Raw genomic sequence first — 18,247 nt, 5'->3', positions numbered from 1 at the left:
TAAATGGTGGTGGGGAAATTGGATATCCATATGTAGACAAATGAAGCTAGACTCCTATCTCTTGCCATATACAAAAATTAAATCAAAATGGATTAAGACCTCAAACTATGAAGCTGCTACAAGAAAACACTGGGAAAATCTCCAGCACACTGGGCAAAATGTCTTGAGCAATACCCTACGAGGTCAGGCAACAAAAGCACACGTGGACAGATGGGATCACATCAATTTAAAAAGCTTCACAGCAAAGTAAACAACAAAGTGAACAGACAACCCATAGGATGGGAGAAAATATTTGCAAACTACCCATCTGTGAAAGGATTAATGACCAGAATATATAAGGAGCTCAGAGAACTCTATTGGAAAAAAATCTAATAATTTGATTAAAAAATTGGCAAAACATTTGAACAGGCATTTCTCAAAAGAAGCTATACAAATGGCAACCAGGTGTATGAAAAGATGCTCAACATCATTGATCATCATAGAAATGCAAATCAGACCTATGATGAAATATTATCTCATCCCAGTTAAAATGGCTTATATCCAAAAGACAGACAATAACAAATGCTGATGAGGATGTAGAGAAAAGGGAACCCTTGTATTCTGTTAATGGGAATGTCAATTAGTACAACTACTATGGAGAACAGTTTGGAGGTTTCTCCAGACTAGAGCTACCATATGATCCTGCAATCCCACTGCTGGGTATAAACCCCAAAGAGAGGATATCAGCATATTGGAGAGTTAACTGCACTCCCCGGTTTGTTGCAGCACTATTCACAATAGCCAAGATTTGGAAGCAGTCTAAGCATCCAAGAACAGATGAATGGATAAAGAAAATGTGGTACACATACACAATGGAGTACTATTCAGTCATAAAGAAGAATGAGATTCTGTTATTTGCAACAACATGGATGAAACTAGAGATCATTATGTTAAGTGAAATTAAACCAGGCACACAAAGACAAACATCACATGTTATCACTATTTGTGGGATCTAAAAATCAAAATAACTGAATTCTTGGGAGAGAGAAAGTAGAAGGATAGTTACTAGAGGATGGGAAGGGTAGTGGGTGGCTGGGTGAGAGGAGGTGGAGATTGTTAATGGGTACAAAAAGTAGTTACAAAGAATGAGCAAGACCTACTGTTTGATAGCACAACAAGGTGACTTTGGTCAGTGACTGTACATTTTAAAATAAAGGGTGTAATTGGTTTGTAATTCAAAGGATAAATGCTTGAGGGGATGGATACTCCATTCTTAATGATGTGCTTATTTTCACATTGCATGCCTGTATCAAAACATCCCATGTACCCCATAAGTATATAAACCTAATTAAAAATAAGCATGAATTAACATACAAAATCTGTAACATTTATATACGCTACCAATATTCAATCTCAAAAAGAAATAAAGACAACAATCTCATATACAATAGCTGAAACAAAAAATGCCTAGGAATAAATTTAAAGAGGTGAAAGATTTCTGCAATGATAAACTAATGCTATTAATGAAAAAAACTGAAGAGGACACACATAAATGGAAAGATCTCATGCTCATGGATTTGAAGAATTAATATTGTTAAAATGTATATACTATTTCAAATGATATACAATACAGATTCATTGTAGTCCCTATCAGAGTACCAATGACATTCTTCACAGAAATAGGAAAAAAAATCCTGAAATTAGTGTGGAACCACAAAAGACCCTGAATAGCTAAAGTAATATTGAACAAAAAAAACACAGCTGGAGGCATCATACTACTTGTCTTTAAAATGTACAACAAAGCAATAGTATCCCAAACAGCATGGTACTAGCATAAAAACAGACACATAGACCAATGGAACAGAATAGAGAACCCAAAATAAGTCCACAATTACAGCTAGCTTATTTTTGACAAAGGTGCCAAGAATGCACATTGAGGAAAGGATAGTTTCTTCTATAAATTATGCTAGGAAAACTGGATATTCACATGCAGAATAATTAAACTAGGACCCTATCGCTTACCATTTACAAGAATCAACTCACAATGGACTAAAGCCTTAAATGTAGCACCTGAAACTATAAAACTACTAGAAGAAAATGGGAAGCACTTCATGACACTGATCTATATTAATTTTAAAAAAATAATTTGAAAGCCAATCTAGAAGGAAGATAGTTATTGAAATGGGAAGTTTACATAGGTTCTCTGAGTACACATGAAACATTCAATTTTAAACAATGAAGGGTGTTGTTAATTTACACTCTCTTGTTAATTAGTGATATAGATTAAGAAGACAGGAGTGGTGAGTGCTCCTGAGATTGAAATTTAATAATAAGGGCCTCGGTAAAGAGTTTGTTAAAGAGTAGAAGAACTGCTGATGTTAAATTCTTAGGGGCTCATGCAGTTCACTATAGTTTTATTTATGCATTATGCTTAGAATATACCTTTGACCTTAGACAGCTGTATCACTGCTAATTTGTGGCTGCCTGAAATGACTTGAGATTAAGGAACTTAATGCTTTCCCTTCCCCCTTGGAGGGTTCAATGTAGTAAACCCTAGGGTAGACCATTTCTTTTTCACTTGGTAGTCAGAGTAAGACTGATGAGTATTTGATGTTTCTTAACAATTCCCAAGTCTGTACAATATTAAGTAATAGAGCTTGGTAAAGTTTTAAAAAATTTGAAAAGTTTTTGTTCAGAATTTATTTTCCATTTAGAATTTAAAATATTTACAGATTTATAATGCTACAAGTACTTGCAAATATAGCCAAATATTTCCAGATTATACAGATTACCAATAGCAGGTTTGATGTCTTCAGCAACGATCAAGTATACACATATATACACGTGCAGATAGATTCATGCTGTATATATTTTTTTACAGCTTGTTTTCTTTTCAGCTGAAAGGCTTGATCTCTCTCAGTATATGTCCCCCTTCTTCATCCTTTGCATTTTAAAACACATTTTAGAATCAGTTTATTGATTTCTACAAAAAAGTTTATTAAGATTTTGATTGGGATTGCAGAGAATCTAATGATCAATTTGGGGAGAATATATATTTTTATACTATTGAGTTTTCTAATCCGTTATGATATATGCTTTTATTTATTGGGCTTTTAATGTTTTCAGTATTTTGTAGCTTTCTGTATAGAGTTCTTACACATGTCCCATTAGACTTATTTCCAGTTACGTGGCATTTTTTGATGTTGTTATAAATGGTGTATTTTCAAAATGTTTCATTTTCTAATCGTTTATTTTTATATATAGACTTAAAAATATTCATCTTGTATCTAGTGACCTTGCTACATCATGGTGTTTGTTGTAATAGTTTATGTCTGTATTCTTTTGGATTTTTTTAACATACACAGTCAGACCTGATAAAGACAATTTTATTTCCATATTTCCAATTATTATACCTTTAATTGCCTTATTTGCATTGTCTGGTCCTGCATACAGTGTTGAATAGAAATGGTAACAGTGGACAACCTCTTCTTGTTCCTAGCCTTAGTGATAAAATGTTTTGTGTATCACCAGTGTGTATGATGTTTGCTATATACGCATTATAGATGCTCTTTATCAGATTAAGGAAGTTCCCTTCTAGTCTTACTTTGTTAAGAATTTTTGTCTTGAGTAGACTTTGAATTTTATCAGCTTTTTCCTCTATAGAGATGATCGTATGATTTTTTTTTCCTTCATTTATTTTCTAATATTAAACCAATCTTGCATTCCTGGAATAATCCGTAATTGGTCATGATGCATCATCCTTTTTATGCATAGATTTTATTTGCTTTGTATTTTTTAAAAAATATTTTTATTTATATTAATGAGAAAGATTAGCCTGTAATTTTCCTTTCTTCTCATGTCCTTCTCAGGCATTGCTATCATGCTGAGTTCAAAATGAATTCCCTCTTTTGAAGAGATTATTTATGATTGGTGTTTTTTTTTTTTTATGTTTGGACAGATTGACTGATAAAGTAATCAGGACTTGGTATTTCATTTTTGGGAAGCTTTTAATTACAGATTCACTTTTCTTTAATAGATATAGGATTATTTGAATTTTTAACTTCTCTGCCAGTGTTTGTAGATTTTGTCTTTCTATAAATTCATCTACTCATGTAAAATTTCAAATTAGTAAAGTTTTTTTGTGTAATATCCTTTTATGATGATTTTAATGTTTTAATTGCTGATATTGATAATTTATTTTTCTTTTTTCCTAGTTTTTCTAGATGTCTATCAGTGTTAGTGTTTTCAAAGAACCAGTTTTTAGATTATAAGGCTTGATTTATGGTAGTATAAGTTCTTCAAGATTGACAGGGCTTTTCTTACTTTTTTCATTAGTTTTGAGAGTACAGGTAGGTTTTAGTTACATGGATGAGTTCTTTAGTGATGAAATGAGAGATTGTAGAACACCTGTCACCTGAGCAGTATACACTGTATCCAATATGTAGTCTTTTATTTTTTAACCCCTTCCAACCTCCCTCCACCAAGTCTGCAGTCTGTTATATTACTCTGTATGTCTTTGTGTCCTCATAGCTCCCACTTACAAATGAGAACATATGGTATTTGGTTTACCATTCTTGAGTTTCTTCACTTAGAATAATGGCCTCCAGCTCCATCCAAGTTGCTGCAGAAGACATTATTTTGTTCCTTTTTGTAGCTGAGTAGTATTCCATGGTGTATATATACCACAGTTTCTTTATCCACTTGTTGGTCGGTGGGCATTTAGGTTGGTTCCATGTCTTTGCAGTTGTGAATCGTGCTGCTAAAAACATGCATGTACATGTGTTTTTTTGGTATAATGACTTCATTTCATTTGAGTGGATATCGAGTAATGAGATTGCTGGATCAAATGGTAGATCTACTTTTAATTCTTTAAGCAATCTCCATACTGTTTTCTGTAGTGGTTGTACTAATTTACACTCCCACCAGCAGTGTAAACATGTTCCCTTTTCACTACATCCACACCAACATCTTGTTTTTTGCTTTTTAAATTATGACCATTCTTGCATGAGTAAGGTGGTATCTTATTGTGGTTTTAATTTGCATTTCCCAGATGATTAATGATGTTGAGCATTTTTTTCATGTGTGTGTTGGCTGTTTGTATATCTTCTTTTGAGAACTGCCTATTAATGTCCTTTGCCCACTTTTTGATGTGATTTTTTTTTTTTTTTGCTTGTTGATTTGAGTTCCTTGTAGATTCTGGATACTAGTTTTTTGTCAGATGCATAGTTTGCAGATATTTTCTCTGTGGGTTATCTGTTTACTCTGTTGATTATTTCTTTTGCTGTGCAAAAGCTTTTTAGTTTAGATTCCATTTATTTGTTTTTGTTTTTTTTACATTTGCTTTTGGGTCTTACTCAGGAATTCTTTGCCTAAGTCAGTGTTCAGAAGAGTTTTTTCGATGTTATCTTGAAGAATTTTTATGGTTTCAAGTCTTGGATTTAAGTGTTTTATCCATCTTGAGTTGATTTTTGTATAGTGAGAGATGGGGAGCCAGTTTCATTCTTCTACATGTGGCTTGCCAGTTTTCCCAGCACCATTTATTGAATAAGATGTTATATTAGTCCATTTTCATGATAAAGACACTGATAAAGACACACCCAAGATTGGGCAATTTACAAAAGAACGAGGTTTATTGGACTTACAGTTCCACGTGGCTGGGGAGGCCTCACAATCATGGTGGAAGGTGAAAGGCACTTCTCACATGGCTGCAGACAAGAGAAGAGAGAATGAGAGCCAAACGAAATGGGTTTCCCCCTATCAAGCCATCAGATCGGTGAGACTTATTCACTACGATGACAACAATATGGGGGAAACTGCCCCCACGATTCAGTTATCTCCCACCAGGTCCCTCCTACAACACGTGGATATTATGGAAATACAATTCAGGATGAGATTTGGGTGGGGACATGGAGCCAAACCATATCAGTGTTTTTCCCCAGCTTATGTTTTTGTATGCCTTGTTGAACACCAGTTGGCTTTATTTCTGGGTTTGGTCTAACTGCTTATTTTTATTCCAGTATATGCTGTTTTGGCAACTATAGCCTTGTAGTGTAATTCAAAATCCCATAATGTGTTACTTAATATTGCTTTGGTTGTCCAGGCTCTTTTGGTTCCATATGAATTTTAGGATTGGTTTTTCTAGTTCTGGGAAAAATGTTGATGATATTTTGATGTGAATTGCATTGAATCTATAGATTGCTTTTGGCAGTACAGTCATTTTTACAATATTGATTCTTATCGGTGAGCATGGCGTGTGTTTTCATTTGTTTGTGTCATCTGTGAATTTTTTTCAGCAGTGCCTTGTAGTTTTTCTTGTAAAGATCCTTCATTTTCTTTGTTAAGCATATTCCTAAGTTCTTTTGTTTTTATTTTTTTCAGCTGTTGTAAAAGGGATTGAGTTCTTGGTTTGATTCTCAGCTTGGTTTTTGGTGTATAGCAGTGCTACTGATTTGTGTACAGTGATTTTGTACCTGAGACCTTACTTTACTGAATTTGTTTGTTAGATCTAGGAATCTTTTTATGAATCTTTAGGGTTTTCTATGTATATGATTACGTAATCATTGAATAGTGGCAGTTCGTCTTCCTCTTTTCCAATCTGGATGCCCTTTATTTCTTTCTCTTGCCTGATTGTTCTGTTTAGGACTTCTAGTATTATATTGAAGAGACGTGGTGAAAGTGAGCATCATTGTCTTGTTCCATTTATCAGGGGGAATGCTTTCAACTTTCCCCATTCAGTGTGATTTGATCGTGGGTTTGTCATATATGCTTTTATTATTTTGAGGTAAGATGGGCTTTTAAAAAATTCTTTGTATTCTTATATGAATTTTGGAATCAGTTCGTCAATTTCCTTCAAAAAGTTATGGGATTTTGATTGTTATCTCTAGATTTTTTTCTTTTATAATTTGCTTTCTATTTCATTAATTTCTGTTCATTTTTATTATGAGAATTCTGCTTTTCAAAGCATAATCAAATTTATTTGATGATTCTTTTAAAAAGTATCTGTTTGCTTGTGGTAGATAAGAAGCTCCTAATGTTAATATTTTCTTCAGTAATTGATACAAACTTGCTCAAAAAGGACATTTGAACACAGGACATCGAGAGGGACAGAGAGACTCTGTTAATAGAAATGTTTTTATACAAGCACACATGCACCCACCACTCATGGATAGTAATTTTGCCACAATGTATTTTATTGTCCAAAATGGCTAATACTATTTTTCAAAATGTAGATTAAGTGGAAAGGGGCTTACACTTTAGAAAGAGGATTAGTAAAGAAGGGAGGGTACACATTTAAGAAAATGTAGTGCTTAATCAAGTGACTCTGACCCTGTCTTAGTGTTTAAAAATGCTAATTGGTGTGTTTATCCTTGCTTTTGTAGTGATATGCAGCTTTCGAGGATCTGTCCCTCAAGGGTTGGTCTTAGAAATAGGAGAAACAGTCCAGATTCTTGAAAAATGTGAAGGTGAGTATGGACCTACAAAGCGTATAAATTGTGATCACTTTTTGGCAGTACTATGTACATTTTTTTGTGCTAATATGATTATAAGCAATAATTCTGGAGCCATAATTAGTCACATGATGAAATAGTGTTATATAAAATTCTTCCTGACCTATGTTCAGCATAATGGTATGAACTTTTTTGACTCTAATGTAATAGCAACAGTTAGATAAGTAATTTTTGTCTGTCAGAACATGTTTTTAAACATATATTTATGGGGTACATGAGATACTTTGGTACAGGCATACAATATGCATTAATTACATCATGGTAAATGTAGTGTCTGTCACCCCAAGCATTTATTGTTTTTTTGTATTGCAAAGATTCTAATTGTACTCCCTCAATTATTCAAAAATGTGCAACAAATTATTGCTGACTGTAGTCACCCTATTGTGCTATCAAATACTAGATCTTATTCATTGTATCTATATTTTGTGCCCTACTATTTATTTTTACAAATAGATAATCTACCCATGCTTAGCTGTCTTGAATGGAACTACGTTACAGTCCATTCATTTGTGTGTTTCCATCTGATTGGCTGGGCATCTTTAGTCATAATTAAAACAAAGCCTTAAATATGTTTAAATGTAGTTTGGCTTGACCACTCTCCTCTTCTGTGGCATATATGGGTATTTCTGCTGTAACATTTACACATTCTTGAGATGGATCATGTTCTTCAAAATCTGTACTTTAAATCAAGATTTATGGGAAAACTAAATTTAGGGAGAAATTACACAAAATCAGAGTATTAACAAAAGTAAAATTGATGCCATGGGAAATAACTTGGACAGCCTAGACTAGCAGTTCAGCATGATTACAAGCCATCTCAGATGATATAATGAAGTAGAACTGTTGCAGTGTGGGTATAGAGCCAATGTATATGGGAGTGGAGCTTTAATCTAGTTGAGTTACTGTTAAGAGGGGTATGGGAGGACATGTAACCTACCATGACCCAGGAATCACATATATTTAGGAGTGTGCTTTTCTGGAAAGGGAGCTACACTCATTTTAAATTTTCTTAAAACGTAAGCATAAATCAGCACCCTTTTATGATAAAAACTCTAAGGAAGCTAAGAATAGAAGGTGATTTTCTTTATCTAATAAAGGATAGCTACTAAAATGCCTGCAGCAAACATCATATTCAGTCATAAAATATTGAGAGAGTTTTCACTGAAATTTTAAAGTGAGACAAGAATACCTGCTGTCTTTTTCTGTTTATGTATTGCTCTAAAGGAGTACCTGAGGCTATATAATTTATAAAGAAAGGGGGTTTCTTTGCCTCATGGTTCTGTTGGCTGTACAAGAAGTGTGATACCAACTTTTGCGTCTGGTGAGGGCTTCAGGAAACTTCCACTCATGGCAAAAGTTGAAGAGAAGTGTGTATGTGCGGAGATTACATGGCAAGAGAGAAAGCAAGAGTGAGGGGAGGTCCCAGGCTCTTTTTAACAATTTTATTTTTTAATCAACAAATAATAATTGTATTTATGGGTACATAGTGATGTCTTGATACATATAATATATAGTGATCAGATCAGGGTAACTAGAATATACATTATCCCAAACATTTTCTTTCCTTTTGGTTGAGAAAGTTTAGTATTTTCCTTCTAGCTTCTGAAACTATATGTTATTATTAATTGTAGTTATCTTACCTGGGATAGAACATTAGATCCGATTCTTTTTATCTAGTTGTAATTTTGTATTCTTTGACAAATCTCTTGAAATCCTCCCTTATCCCTTCCCTCCCAGTATCCTTCATTCAGTTTTATTATTATTATTATTATTTTTGTTAACTTACACATATAAGTAAGAATATGAGGTGTTTAACTTCTCTTTTTGTCTTATTTCACTTAACATGATGTCCTCTAGTTCCATTCACATTATCACAAATGGCAGAATTTCAGTATTTTTTGTGGCAGAATAGTACTCCATTGTGTAGATACAACATATTTTCTTCATCCGTTATTGGACAGTTAGGTTGATTCCATATCTTGGCTGTTGTAAATGGTGCTGCTGTAAACATAGGAATGCTGATGTCTTTTCAGTATAATGACTTCTGTTCCATTGGATAAAATCCCAGTGGTTCTATAAAGAGATCTTGAGACCGAAAAGTAAAAAATTAAAAAAAAAAATCTCACTGGGGTGGGACTGCTAGATCATATAGTAGTTCTTTTATTTGGAGACAGGGTCTCATTCTGTCAGCAGGCTGGAGTGCAGTAGTACCATCATGGCTTACTGTAGCCTTGACCTCCTTAGGCTCAGATGCTCTTCCCAGCTCAGCCTCCTGAGTAGCTAGGACTACAGGCGCACCATGTCACCAGGCCTGGCTAATTTTTGTATGTTCTTTTAGAGATGGGGTTTCACCACGTTGCTCAGGCAGGCTGATCTTGAGCTCCTGGGCTCAAGTGATCTGCCCACCTCAGCCTTCCAAAGTGCTGACATTAGAGGCATGAGGTAGCACACTCAGCCATGTAGTAGTTCTATTTATAGTATTTTTTAAAAATTTGAAATATTTATTTAATTTTTGTTTTAGGTTCAGGGGTACATGTACACATTTGTTATATTGGTAAACTTGTTTCAGGTGGGTTTGTTGTACAGATTATCTCATCACCCAGGTATTAAGCCTAGTACCCATAGTTATTTCTCCTGATCCTCTCCTTCTTCCTGCCCTCCATCTCTGGTAGGCCCCAGTGTCTGTTGTTGCCCTCTATGTGTCCATGTTGTTCTCATCTTTTAGCTCCCACTTACAAGTGAGAACATGTGGTATCTGGTTTTCTGTTCCTGTGTTAGTTTGCTAAGGATAATAGCCTCCAGCTCCATCCATGTTCCTGCAAAGGACAGGATCTTGCTTTTTTTTTATGGTGGCATGGTGTTCCATAGTATATATGTTCCACATTTTCTGTAGTCTACCATTGATGGGCGTTTAGATTGATTCCATGTTTTTGTCATTGTTAATAGTGCTGCAGTGAAAGTACACATGCATATGTCTTTATGATAGAATGATTTATATTCCTTTGGGTATATATGTAATATTGTGATTGCTGGGTCATATGTCAGTTCCGTTTTTAGGTCTTTGAGGAATTCCCACACTGTTTTTCATAATGGCTGAGCTAATTTACACTCCTGACAACAGTGTAAGCATTTTTTTTCTCAGCAGTCTCACCAGCACCTGTTATTATTTTAGTTTCTTTTTGTGTAGCTTTTCTTAAAAAAATTCTTTTTAAAATTAATTTTTAAAAATTTCAATAGTTTTTTTGGGAACATGTGGTGTTTAGTCACATGAGTAAGTTCTTTAGTGGTGATTTCTGAAATTTTGGTGCACCCATCACCTGAGCAGTGTACACTATACCCAATATGTAGCCTTTTATCCCTCACCCACCTCAGACCTTTCTCCCCACCGTCGAGTCCCCAAAGTCCATTGTATCGTTCTTATGCCTTTGCGTCCTCATAGCTTAGCTCCCACTTATAAGTGAGAACATAACAATGTTTGGTTTTTCATTCCTGAGTTACTTCACTTAGAATAATGGTCTCCAATTCCATCCAGGTGGCTGCGAATGCCATGATTTTTTTTCCCTTTATCCCAGCACCATTTGTTGAATAGGGTGTATCCTTTCCCCACTTTGTTTTTGTTTGCTTTTTCAAACATTATTTGGCTGTAAGTATATTCTGGGTTCTCTCTTCTGTTCGATTTGTCTGTGTGCCTATTTTTATACCAGTACCATGCTGTTTTGGTAACTATAGCCTTATAGTATAGTTTGAAGTCAGGTAATGTGATGCCTACAGATTTGTTCTTTTGGCTTAGTTTTGCTTTGGCTCTGTGGTCTCTTTTTTGGTTCCGTATGAATTGTAGGTTTGTTTTTTTCTAGCTCTGTGAAGAATGATGGTGGTATTTTGATGGGAATTGCGTTGAATTTTTAGATTGCTTTTGGCAGTATGGTCATTTTCACGATACCCATTCATGAGCATAGGATGTGTTTTCATTTGTTTGTGTCATCTATGTTTTCTTTCAGCAGCATTTTATAGTTTTCCTTGTAGAGATTTTTCCACCACCTTGGTTAGGTATATTCCTAAGTATTTTATTTTATTTTATTTTATTTTATTTGCAGCTATTGTAAAAGGGGTTGACTTCTTGATTTGATTCTTAGCCTGGTCACTGTTGGTGTATAGCAGAGTTACTGATTTGTATACATCAATTTTGTATCCTGTGGCTAGGCACAGTGGCTCATGCCTATAATCCCAGTACTTTGGGAAGCCAAGGTTGGCGGATCACCTGAGGTCAGGAGTTTGAGACCAGCCTGGCCAAACCACTCGGATTTCAACATGGTGAAATCCTGTTTTTTCAAAAAATACAAAAATTAGCAAAGCATGGTGGCACATGCCTGTAATCCCTGCTACTTGGGAGGCTGATTCAGGAGAATTGCTTGAACATGGGAGGCAGAGGTTGCAGTGAGCTGAGATTGTGCCATGGGCGACAAGAGCAAAACTCCATCTAAAAAAAAATGTATTTTGAAACTTTTTTGAATGCGTTTTTCAGTTCTAGGAGCTTTTTGGATAGGTCTTTAGAGTTTTTTAGGTATAGGATCATGTCGTTGGTGAACAGTGATTGTTTGATTTCAAACTCTTTACTAATTTGGATGCCCTTTATTTCTTTTTCTTGTCTGATTGCCCTGGCTAGGACTTCCAGTACTATGCTGAAGAGAAGTGGTAAAAGTGGGCATTCTTGTCTTGTTCCAGTTCTGAGGTGGAATGCTTTCATCTTTTCCTCATTTAGTACAATGGTGGTTGTAGGTTTGTTGTAAATAAATAGGCTTTTATTAAGGTCTGTCCCTTCTATGCCAATTTTGCTGAGGGTTTTAATCATAAAGGATGCTGGATTTTGTCAAATGCTTTTTCTGCACCTATTAAGATGATATATGATTTTTGTTTTTAATTCTGTTTATGTGGTATATCACATTTATTGACGTGGCTCTGTTAAACCATCCCTGTGTTCCTGGTATGAAACCTGCTTGATATGGCGGATTATCTTTTTGATAATGCTGTTGGATTCAGTTAGCTAGTATTCTGTTGAGAATTTTTACATCTATGTTTATTGTTCATCAGGGATATTGGTGTGTAATTTTCTTTCTTTCTTTTTTTTTTTTTTGTTATATCCTTTCCTGGTTTTGGTATTAAGGTGATACTAGCTTCATAGAATGATTTAGGGAGTCCCTCTTTCTCTATCTTTTGGAATACTGTCAATAGGATTTTTTCCAGTTCTTCTGATAGAAATCAGCTGTGAATCCTTCTGGTTTTGGACTTTTTTTGTTGGCACTTTCTTAAATTAACATTTTAATCTCACTGCTTGTTATTTGTCTGTTGAGAGTTTCTGTATGTTCCTGGTTTAATCTAAGAGAGTTGTATATTTCCAGAAATTTGTCCATCTCCTCTAGGTTTTCTAGTTTGTGCCAGAGTAGCCTTGAATGATCTTTTGTATTTTTGTGGTATTGTATTGGTTGTAATACCTCTTGTTTTGTTTCTAATTGAGCTTATTTGGATTTTCCCTCTTCTTGGTTAATCTTGCTAATGGTCTATCAGATGGATAGATTGCAAAAATTTTTCTCCCATTCTGTAGGTTGTCTGTTTACTCTGTTGATAGTTTCTTTTGCTGTGCAGAAGCTCCTAAGTTTAGTAAAATCCCATTTGTCAATTTTTGCATTTGTTGTGATTGCTTTTGGTCTCTTTCTCACGAAATCTTTGCCCATCCCTATGTCCAGAATGGTATTGCCTAGGTGATCTGTTACAGTTTTGGGGTTTACATTAAAATGTTAAAAAAAAATCTATTTTTTTTTTCTTTTTTTGAGATGGAGTCTTGCTCTGTCGCCCAAGAGGATGGAGTAAAATGTGCAGTGGTGTGATCTCAGCTCACTGCAACCTCTGCCTCCCAGGTTCAAGTGATTTTCCTGCCCCAGCCTCTTGAGTAGCTGGGACTACAGGCATGCGCCATCACACCTGGCTGATTTTTGTATTTTTAGTTTTACCATGTTGAAATGGGGTTTCACTATGTTGACTAGGTTGGTCTGGAACTCCTGACCTCAGGTGATCTACCCACCTCAGCCTCCCAAAGTGCTGGGATTATAGGCATGAACCACTGTGCTCAGCCAAGTGTTTAATCTATCTTGAGTTGATTTTTGTGTATGGTGTAAAGAAGGGATCCAATTTCAATTTTCTGCATATGGTTAGCTAGTTATCCCAGAACCATTTATTGAGTAGGGAGTCTTCCTCATTGCTTGTTTTTGTCAAGTTTGTTGAAGATCAGATAGTTGTAAATGTGTGGCCTTATTTCTGGGTGCTCTGTTGTTTTCCATTGGTCTTGTGTGTCTGTTTTTGTACTAGTACCATGTTGTTTTAGTTACTATGGCCATGTGGTATATAGTTTGAAGTTGGGTAGTGTGATGCCTCCAGCTTTGTTCTTTTTGCTTAGGCTTGCCTTGGCTAATTGGAGTTTGTTTTTTTTTGTTTTTGTGTTTTTTTTTGTTCCATGTGAATTTTAAAATAGATTTTTCTAGTTCTGCGAAGAATGTCATCGTTAATTTGATAGGAATAGCATTGAATCTGTAAATTGCTTTGGGCAGTATGACCGTTTTAATGATACTGATTCTTCCTATCTGTTAGCATGAAATGTTTTTCCATTTGTTTGTGTCATCTCTGTTTTTTTTTTTTTGAGTGATTTTTTGTAATTCTCTTTGTAGACATCTTCCACCTTCTCTGGCTAGCTATACTTCTAGGTTATTTCATTCTTTTTGTGGCAGTGAATGAGGTTGTGTTTCTGAGTTGGCTTTCGAGTTGGCTGTTGGTGGTGTATAGGAACGCTAGTGATTTTTATATGTAGATTTTGTATTCTGAGTCTTTGCTGAAGTTGTTTTTCAGCTTAAGGATCTTTGGGGCTGACACTGTGGGGTATTGTAGGTATAGGACATGTCATCTACAAAGAGGGATAATTTGACTTTCTTTCTTCCTATTTGAATGCGCTTTATTTCATTCTCTTGCATGATAGTTCTGGCCAGAACTTCCAATACTATGGTGACTAGAAGTAGTGAGAGAGAGCTCTTCTGTCCTGTGCTGGTTTTCAAGGGGAATGCATCCAGCTTTTGTAGATTCATTATGATGTTGGCTGTGGGTTTGTCATAGATGTCTGTTACTATTTTAAGGTATGTTTCTTCAATACCAAGCTTATTGAGAGTTTTTAACATAAAGAGGTGTTGAATTTTACCAAAAGCCTTTTATGCATCTGTTGAGAGGATCATGTGGTTTTCGTTTCTAGTTTTGTTTATGTAATAAATCATGTTTATTGATTTGCATATGTTAGACCAACCTTGTATTCCAGGGATAAAGCCTGGTTGATCATTGTGGATAAGCTTTTTGATGTGCTGCTGTATTTGGTTTGCAGATATTTTGTTGAGGATTTTTGCATTAATGTTCATCAAGGATATTAGCCTGTTTTTTTTGTTGTGTCTCTGCCAGGTTTTGATATCAGGTTGATGCTGGCCTCGTAGAATGAGCTGAGGAGGAATCCCACCTCCTTAGTTTTTAAAAATTGTTTCAGTAGGATTGGTACCAGCTCTTCTTTGTACATCTTTTAGAATTTGGTTGTGAATTTATCTAGTCCTTGGCTTTTTTTGGTTGGTTGGAAGTTTATTAAAATTCAATTTCAGAGCTCATTATTGGTCTGTTTAGATATTCATTTTCTTCCTGGTTCAGTCTTTGGAGGGTGTATGTGTTTAGGAATTTATCTGTTTCTTCCAGATTTTCTGGTTTATGTGTATAGTGGTGTTCGTAATAGTCTCTGATGGTTATTTGAATTTCTGTGGGGTCAATGGTAATATCCCTTTGCTGTGTGTTTATTTGGATCTTCTGTCTTTTCTTCTTTGCCTAGCTAGTCATCTATCTGTTTTATTAATTTTGTTTTCTTTTTGAGCCAGTTTCACTATTGTTGCCAAAGCTGGAGTGCAATGGCATGATTTTGGCTCATTGCAACCTCCACCTCCTGGGTTTAAGTAATTCTCTTGCCTCAGCCTCCCAAGTAGGTGGGATTACAGGCATGTGCCACCACACTCAGCTAATTTTTGTGTTTTTTAGTAGAGATGGGATTTCATCTTGTTGGTCAGGCTGGTCTCTAACTCCTGACCTGAGGTGATCCACCTGCCTCAACCTCCCAAAGTGCTGGAATTACAGGTGTGATCCACCTTGCCTGGCCTGTTTTACTAATTTTCTTTTCAAAAATCCAAGTCTTGCCTTCATTGATCTTTTGAATGGTTTTTCATGTTTCCCTCTCCTATTCACCTTTGATTTTGGTTACTTCATGTCTTCCACTAGCTTTGAGCTTGGTTTACTCTTAGTTTTCTAGTTCTTTTAGTTGTGATGCTAGATTGAGACTCTTTTTGGTGTGGGCATTTAGTGCTATATGTTTTCCTTTTAACACTATCTTAGTTGTGTCCCAGAGGTTTTGGGTATATTGTATCTTTGTTCTCATTAGTTTTAAAGAACTTGTTGATTTTTGCCTTAATTTCATTATTTTCTTAGAAGTCATTTGGGAGCAGTTTATTTAATTTTTGTGTAATTGTATGGTTTTGAGTGAATTCTTTGGTGTGGATTCTTAATTTGATTGTGTTGTGGTCTGAGAGAGTGGTTGTTATGATTTCATTTCTTTTGCATTTGCGGAGGAGTGTTTTGTGTCCAGAGTATGTGGTCAATTTTAGACTGTGTGATGTGGCAATGAGAAGAACGTATATTTTGTTGCTTTTGGGTGGAGAATTTGTAAATGTCTATCAGATCCATTTGATCCAGTGCTGAGTTCAAGTACTCAATATCTTTGTTAATTTTCTGCCTTAATAATCTGTTGAATACTGTCAGTGGCATGTTGAAGTCTCCCACTGTTGTGTGGGAGTCTGTTTCTCTTTGTAGGTCTCTAAGAACTTGCTTTATTAATCTGGGTATTCTGTGTTTGGTGCATATATATTTAGGATAGTTAAGTCTTCTTGTTGAATTGAATCTTTTGCCATTATGTAATGTGTTTCTTCGTCTTTTTTGATCTTTACTGGTTTAAAGTCTGTTTTGTCTGAAATTAGGATTGCAACCCCTGCTTTTTTGTTTTCTTTTGCTTGGTAGATTTTTCACTGACCCTTTATTTTGAGTCTATGGGTGTTTTTGCATGTGACATAGATCTATCGAAGACAGCATATTAATGGGTCTTAGTTCTTTGTCTAGCTTGCCATTCTATGCCTTTTAATTGGGGCATTTATCCCATGTACATTCAAGGTTAGCATTGATAAGTGTGGATTTGATCCTGTCATCATGATGTTAGCTAGTTATTATGGAGACATGTTTGTATGGTTACTTTATATTGTTACTGGTCTGTGTACTTAAGTGTGTGTTTGTAGTGGCTGGTAATGGTCTTTCCTTTCCATATTTAGTGTTTCCTTCAGGAGCTTTTGTAAGGTAGGTCTGGGGGTAATGAATTTCCTTAGCGTTTGATTGTCTTAAAAGGATTTTATTTCTTATTGGCATATGAAGCTTAGTTTGGCCAACTATGAATTTCTGGGTTTGAATCTCTTTTCTTTAAGAATGTGGAATATTGGCCCCAATCTTTTCTGGCTTGGGTTTCTCCTGAGAGGTCCATTGTTAGTCTGATGGGCTTTACTTTGTAGGTTACCTGATCTTTCTTTCTAGCTACCTTTAATATTTTTTTCTTTTATTTTGACTTTGGAGAATGATTATATTTTTTGGAGATGATCCTCTTGTGAAGTATCTTACTGGGGTTCTTTGCATTTCCTGCATTTAAACGTTGGCCTCTTTAGGTTTGGGGAAGCTCTCATTGATGTTATCCTGAAATATGTTTTTCAAGTTTCTTACACTCTCTGTCTCTTTCACGGACACCAGTGACTCATGGATTTGGTCTCTCTCTCTCTTTCTTTCTTTCTTTTTTTTTTTTGAAATGGAGTCTTGCTCTGTCACCAGGCTGGAGTGCAGTGGTGTGATCTTGGCTTACCGCAACGTCTACTTCCTGGGTGCAAGTGATTCTTCTGCTTCAGCCTCCCAAGTAGCTGGGACTACAGTTGCATGCCAGCACACTTGGCTAATTGTTGTGTTTTTAGTAGAGAGAAGGTTTCACCGTGCTGGCCAGGTTGGTCTCGATCTCTTGACCTTGTGATCCACCTGCCTTGGCCTCTGGATTTTGTCTTTACATAAGCCCATATTTCTTGGAGATTTTGTTTGTTCCTTTTCATTCTTTTTCTCTGTTGTTTTCTGTCTGTTGTATTTCAGATCAGTCCTCAAGCTCTTAGATTCTTTCTTTACCTTGGTCTGTTCTGCTGATACTTGTGATTGCATTATCAAATTCTTGTAGTGTGTTTTACAGCTCTGTCAGATCAGTTACGTTCTTTTCTATACCGGTTATTTTAACTTTCAGCTCCTGTATCATTTTATTGTGATACTTAGCTTTCTTGGGTTGGGTTTCAAAATATTCTGTCATCTCAATGATCTTCTTCCCTATCCATGTTCTGAATTATTTCTGTCATTTCAGCCATCTCAGCTCCATTGGAAACCTTTCTGGAGAGGTGGTGCAGTTTTTTTTTTATTTTTTTATTTTATTTTTCCCATTTATTTATTTTATTGTATTTTAGGTTTGGGGGTACATGTGAAGAACATGCAAAATTGTTGCATAGGAACACACATGGCAGTGTGATTTGCTGCCTTCCTCCCCATCACCTACATGTGGCTTTCTCCCCCTGCTATCC

General features: G+C 35.5%; 1 protein-coding gene across 6 annotated transcripts in view; it reads left to right on the top strand.

Moving 5' to 3' along the window:
• Window positions 1-18,247, top strand: part of DOCK3 (dedicator of cytokinesis 3) — a 682,827-nt gene that overhangs the window by 103,321 nt on the left and 561,259 nt on the right. For all 6 annotated transcript variants that reach the window (XM_017497238.2, XM_017497162.2, XM_017497072.2 and 3 more), the window contains exon 2: window positions 7,359-7,442. In XM_017497238.2, the coding sequence (XP_017352727.1) occupies window positions 7,359-7,442 (84 nt within the window). The remainder of the gene's footprint in view (window positions 1-7,358; window positions 7,443-18,247) is intronic.

Source organism: Cebus imitator, unplaced genomic scaffold, assembly GCF_001604975.1.
Source record: "Cebus imitator isolate Cc_AM_T3 unplaced genomic scaffold, Cebus_imitator-1.0 Scaffold0, whole genome shotgun sequence".
Taxonomy (NCBI): domain Eukaryota; kingdom Metazoa; phylum Chordata; class Mammalia; order Primates; family Cebidae; genus Cebus; species Cebus imitator.
Note: the sequence above shows the minus strand (reverse complement) of the source record. Positions and strands in the feature narration are given on the sequence as shown.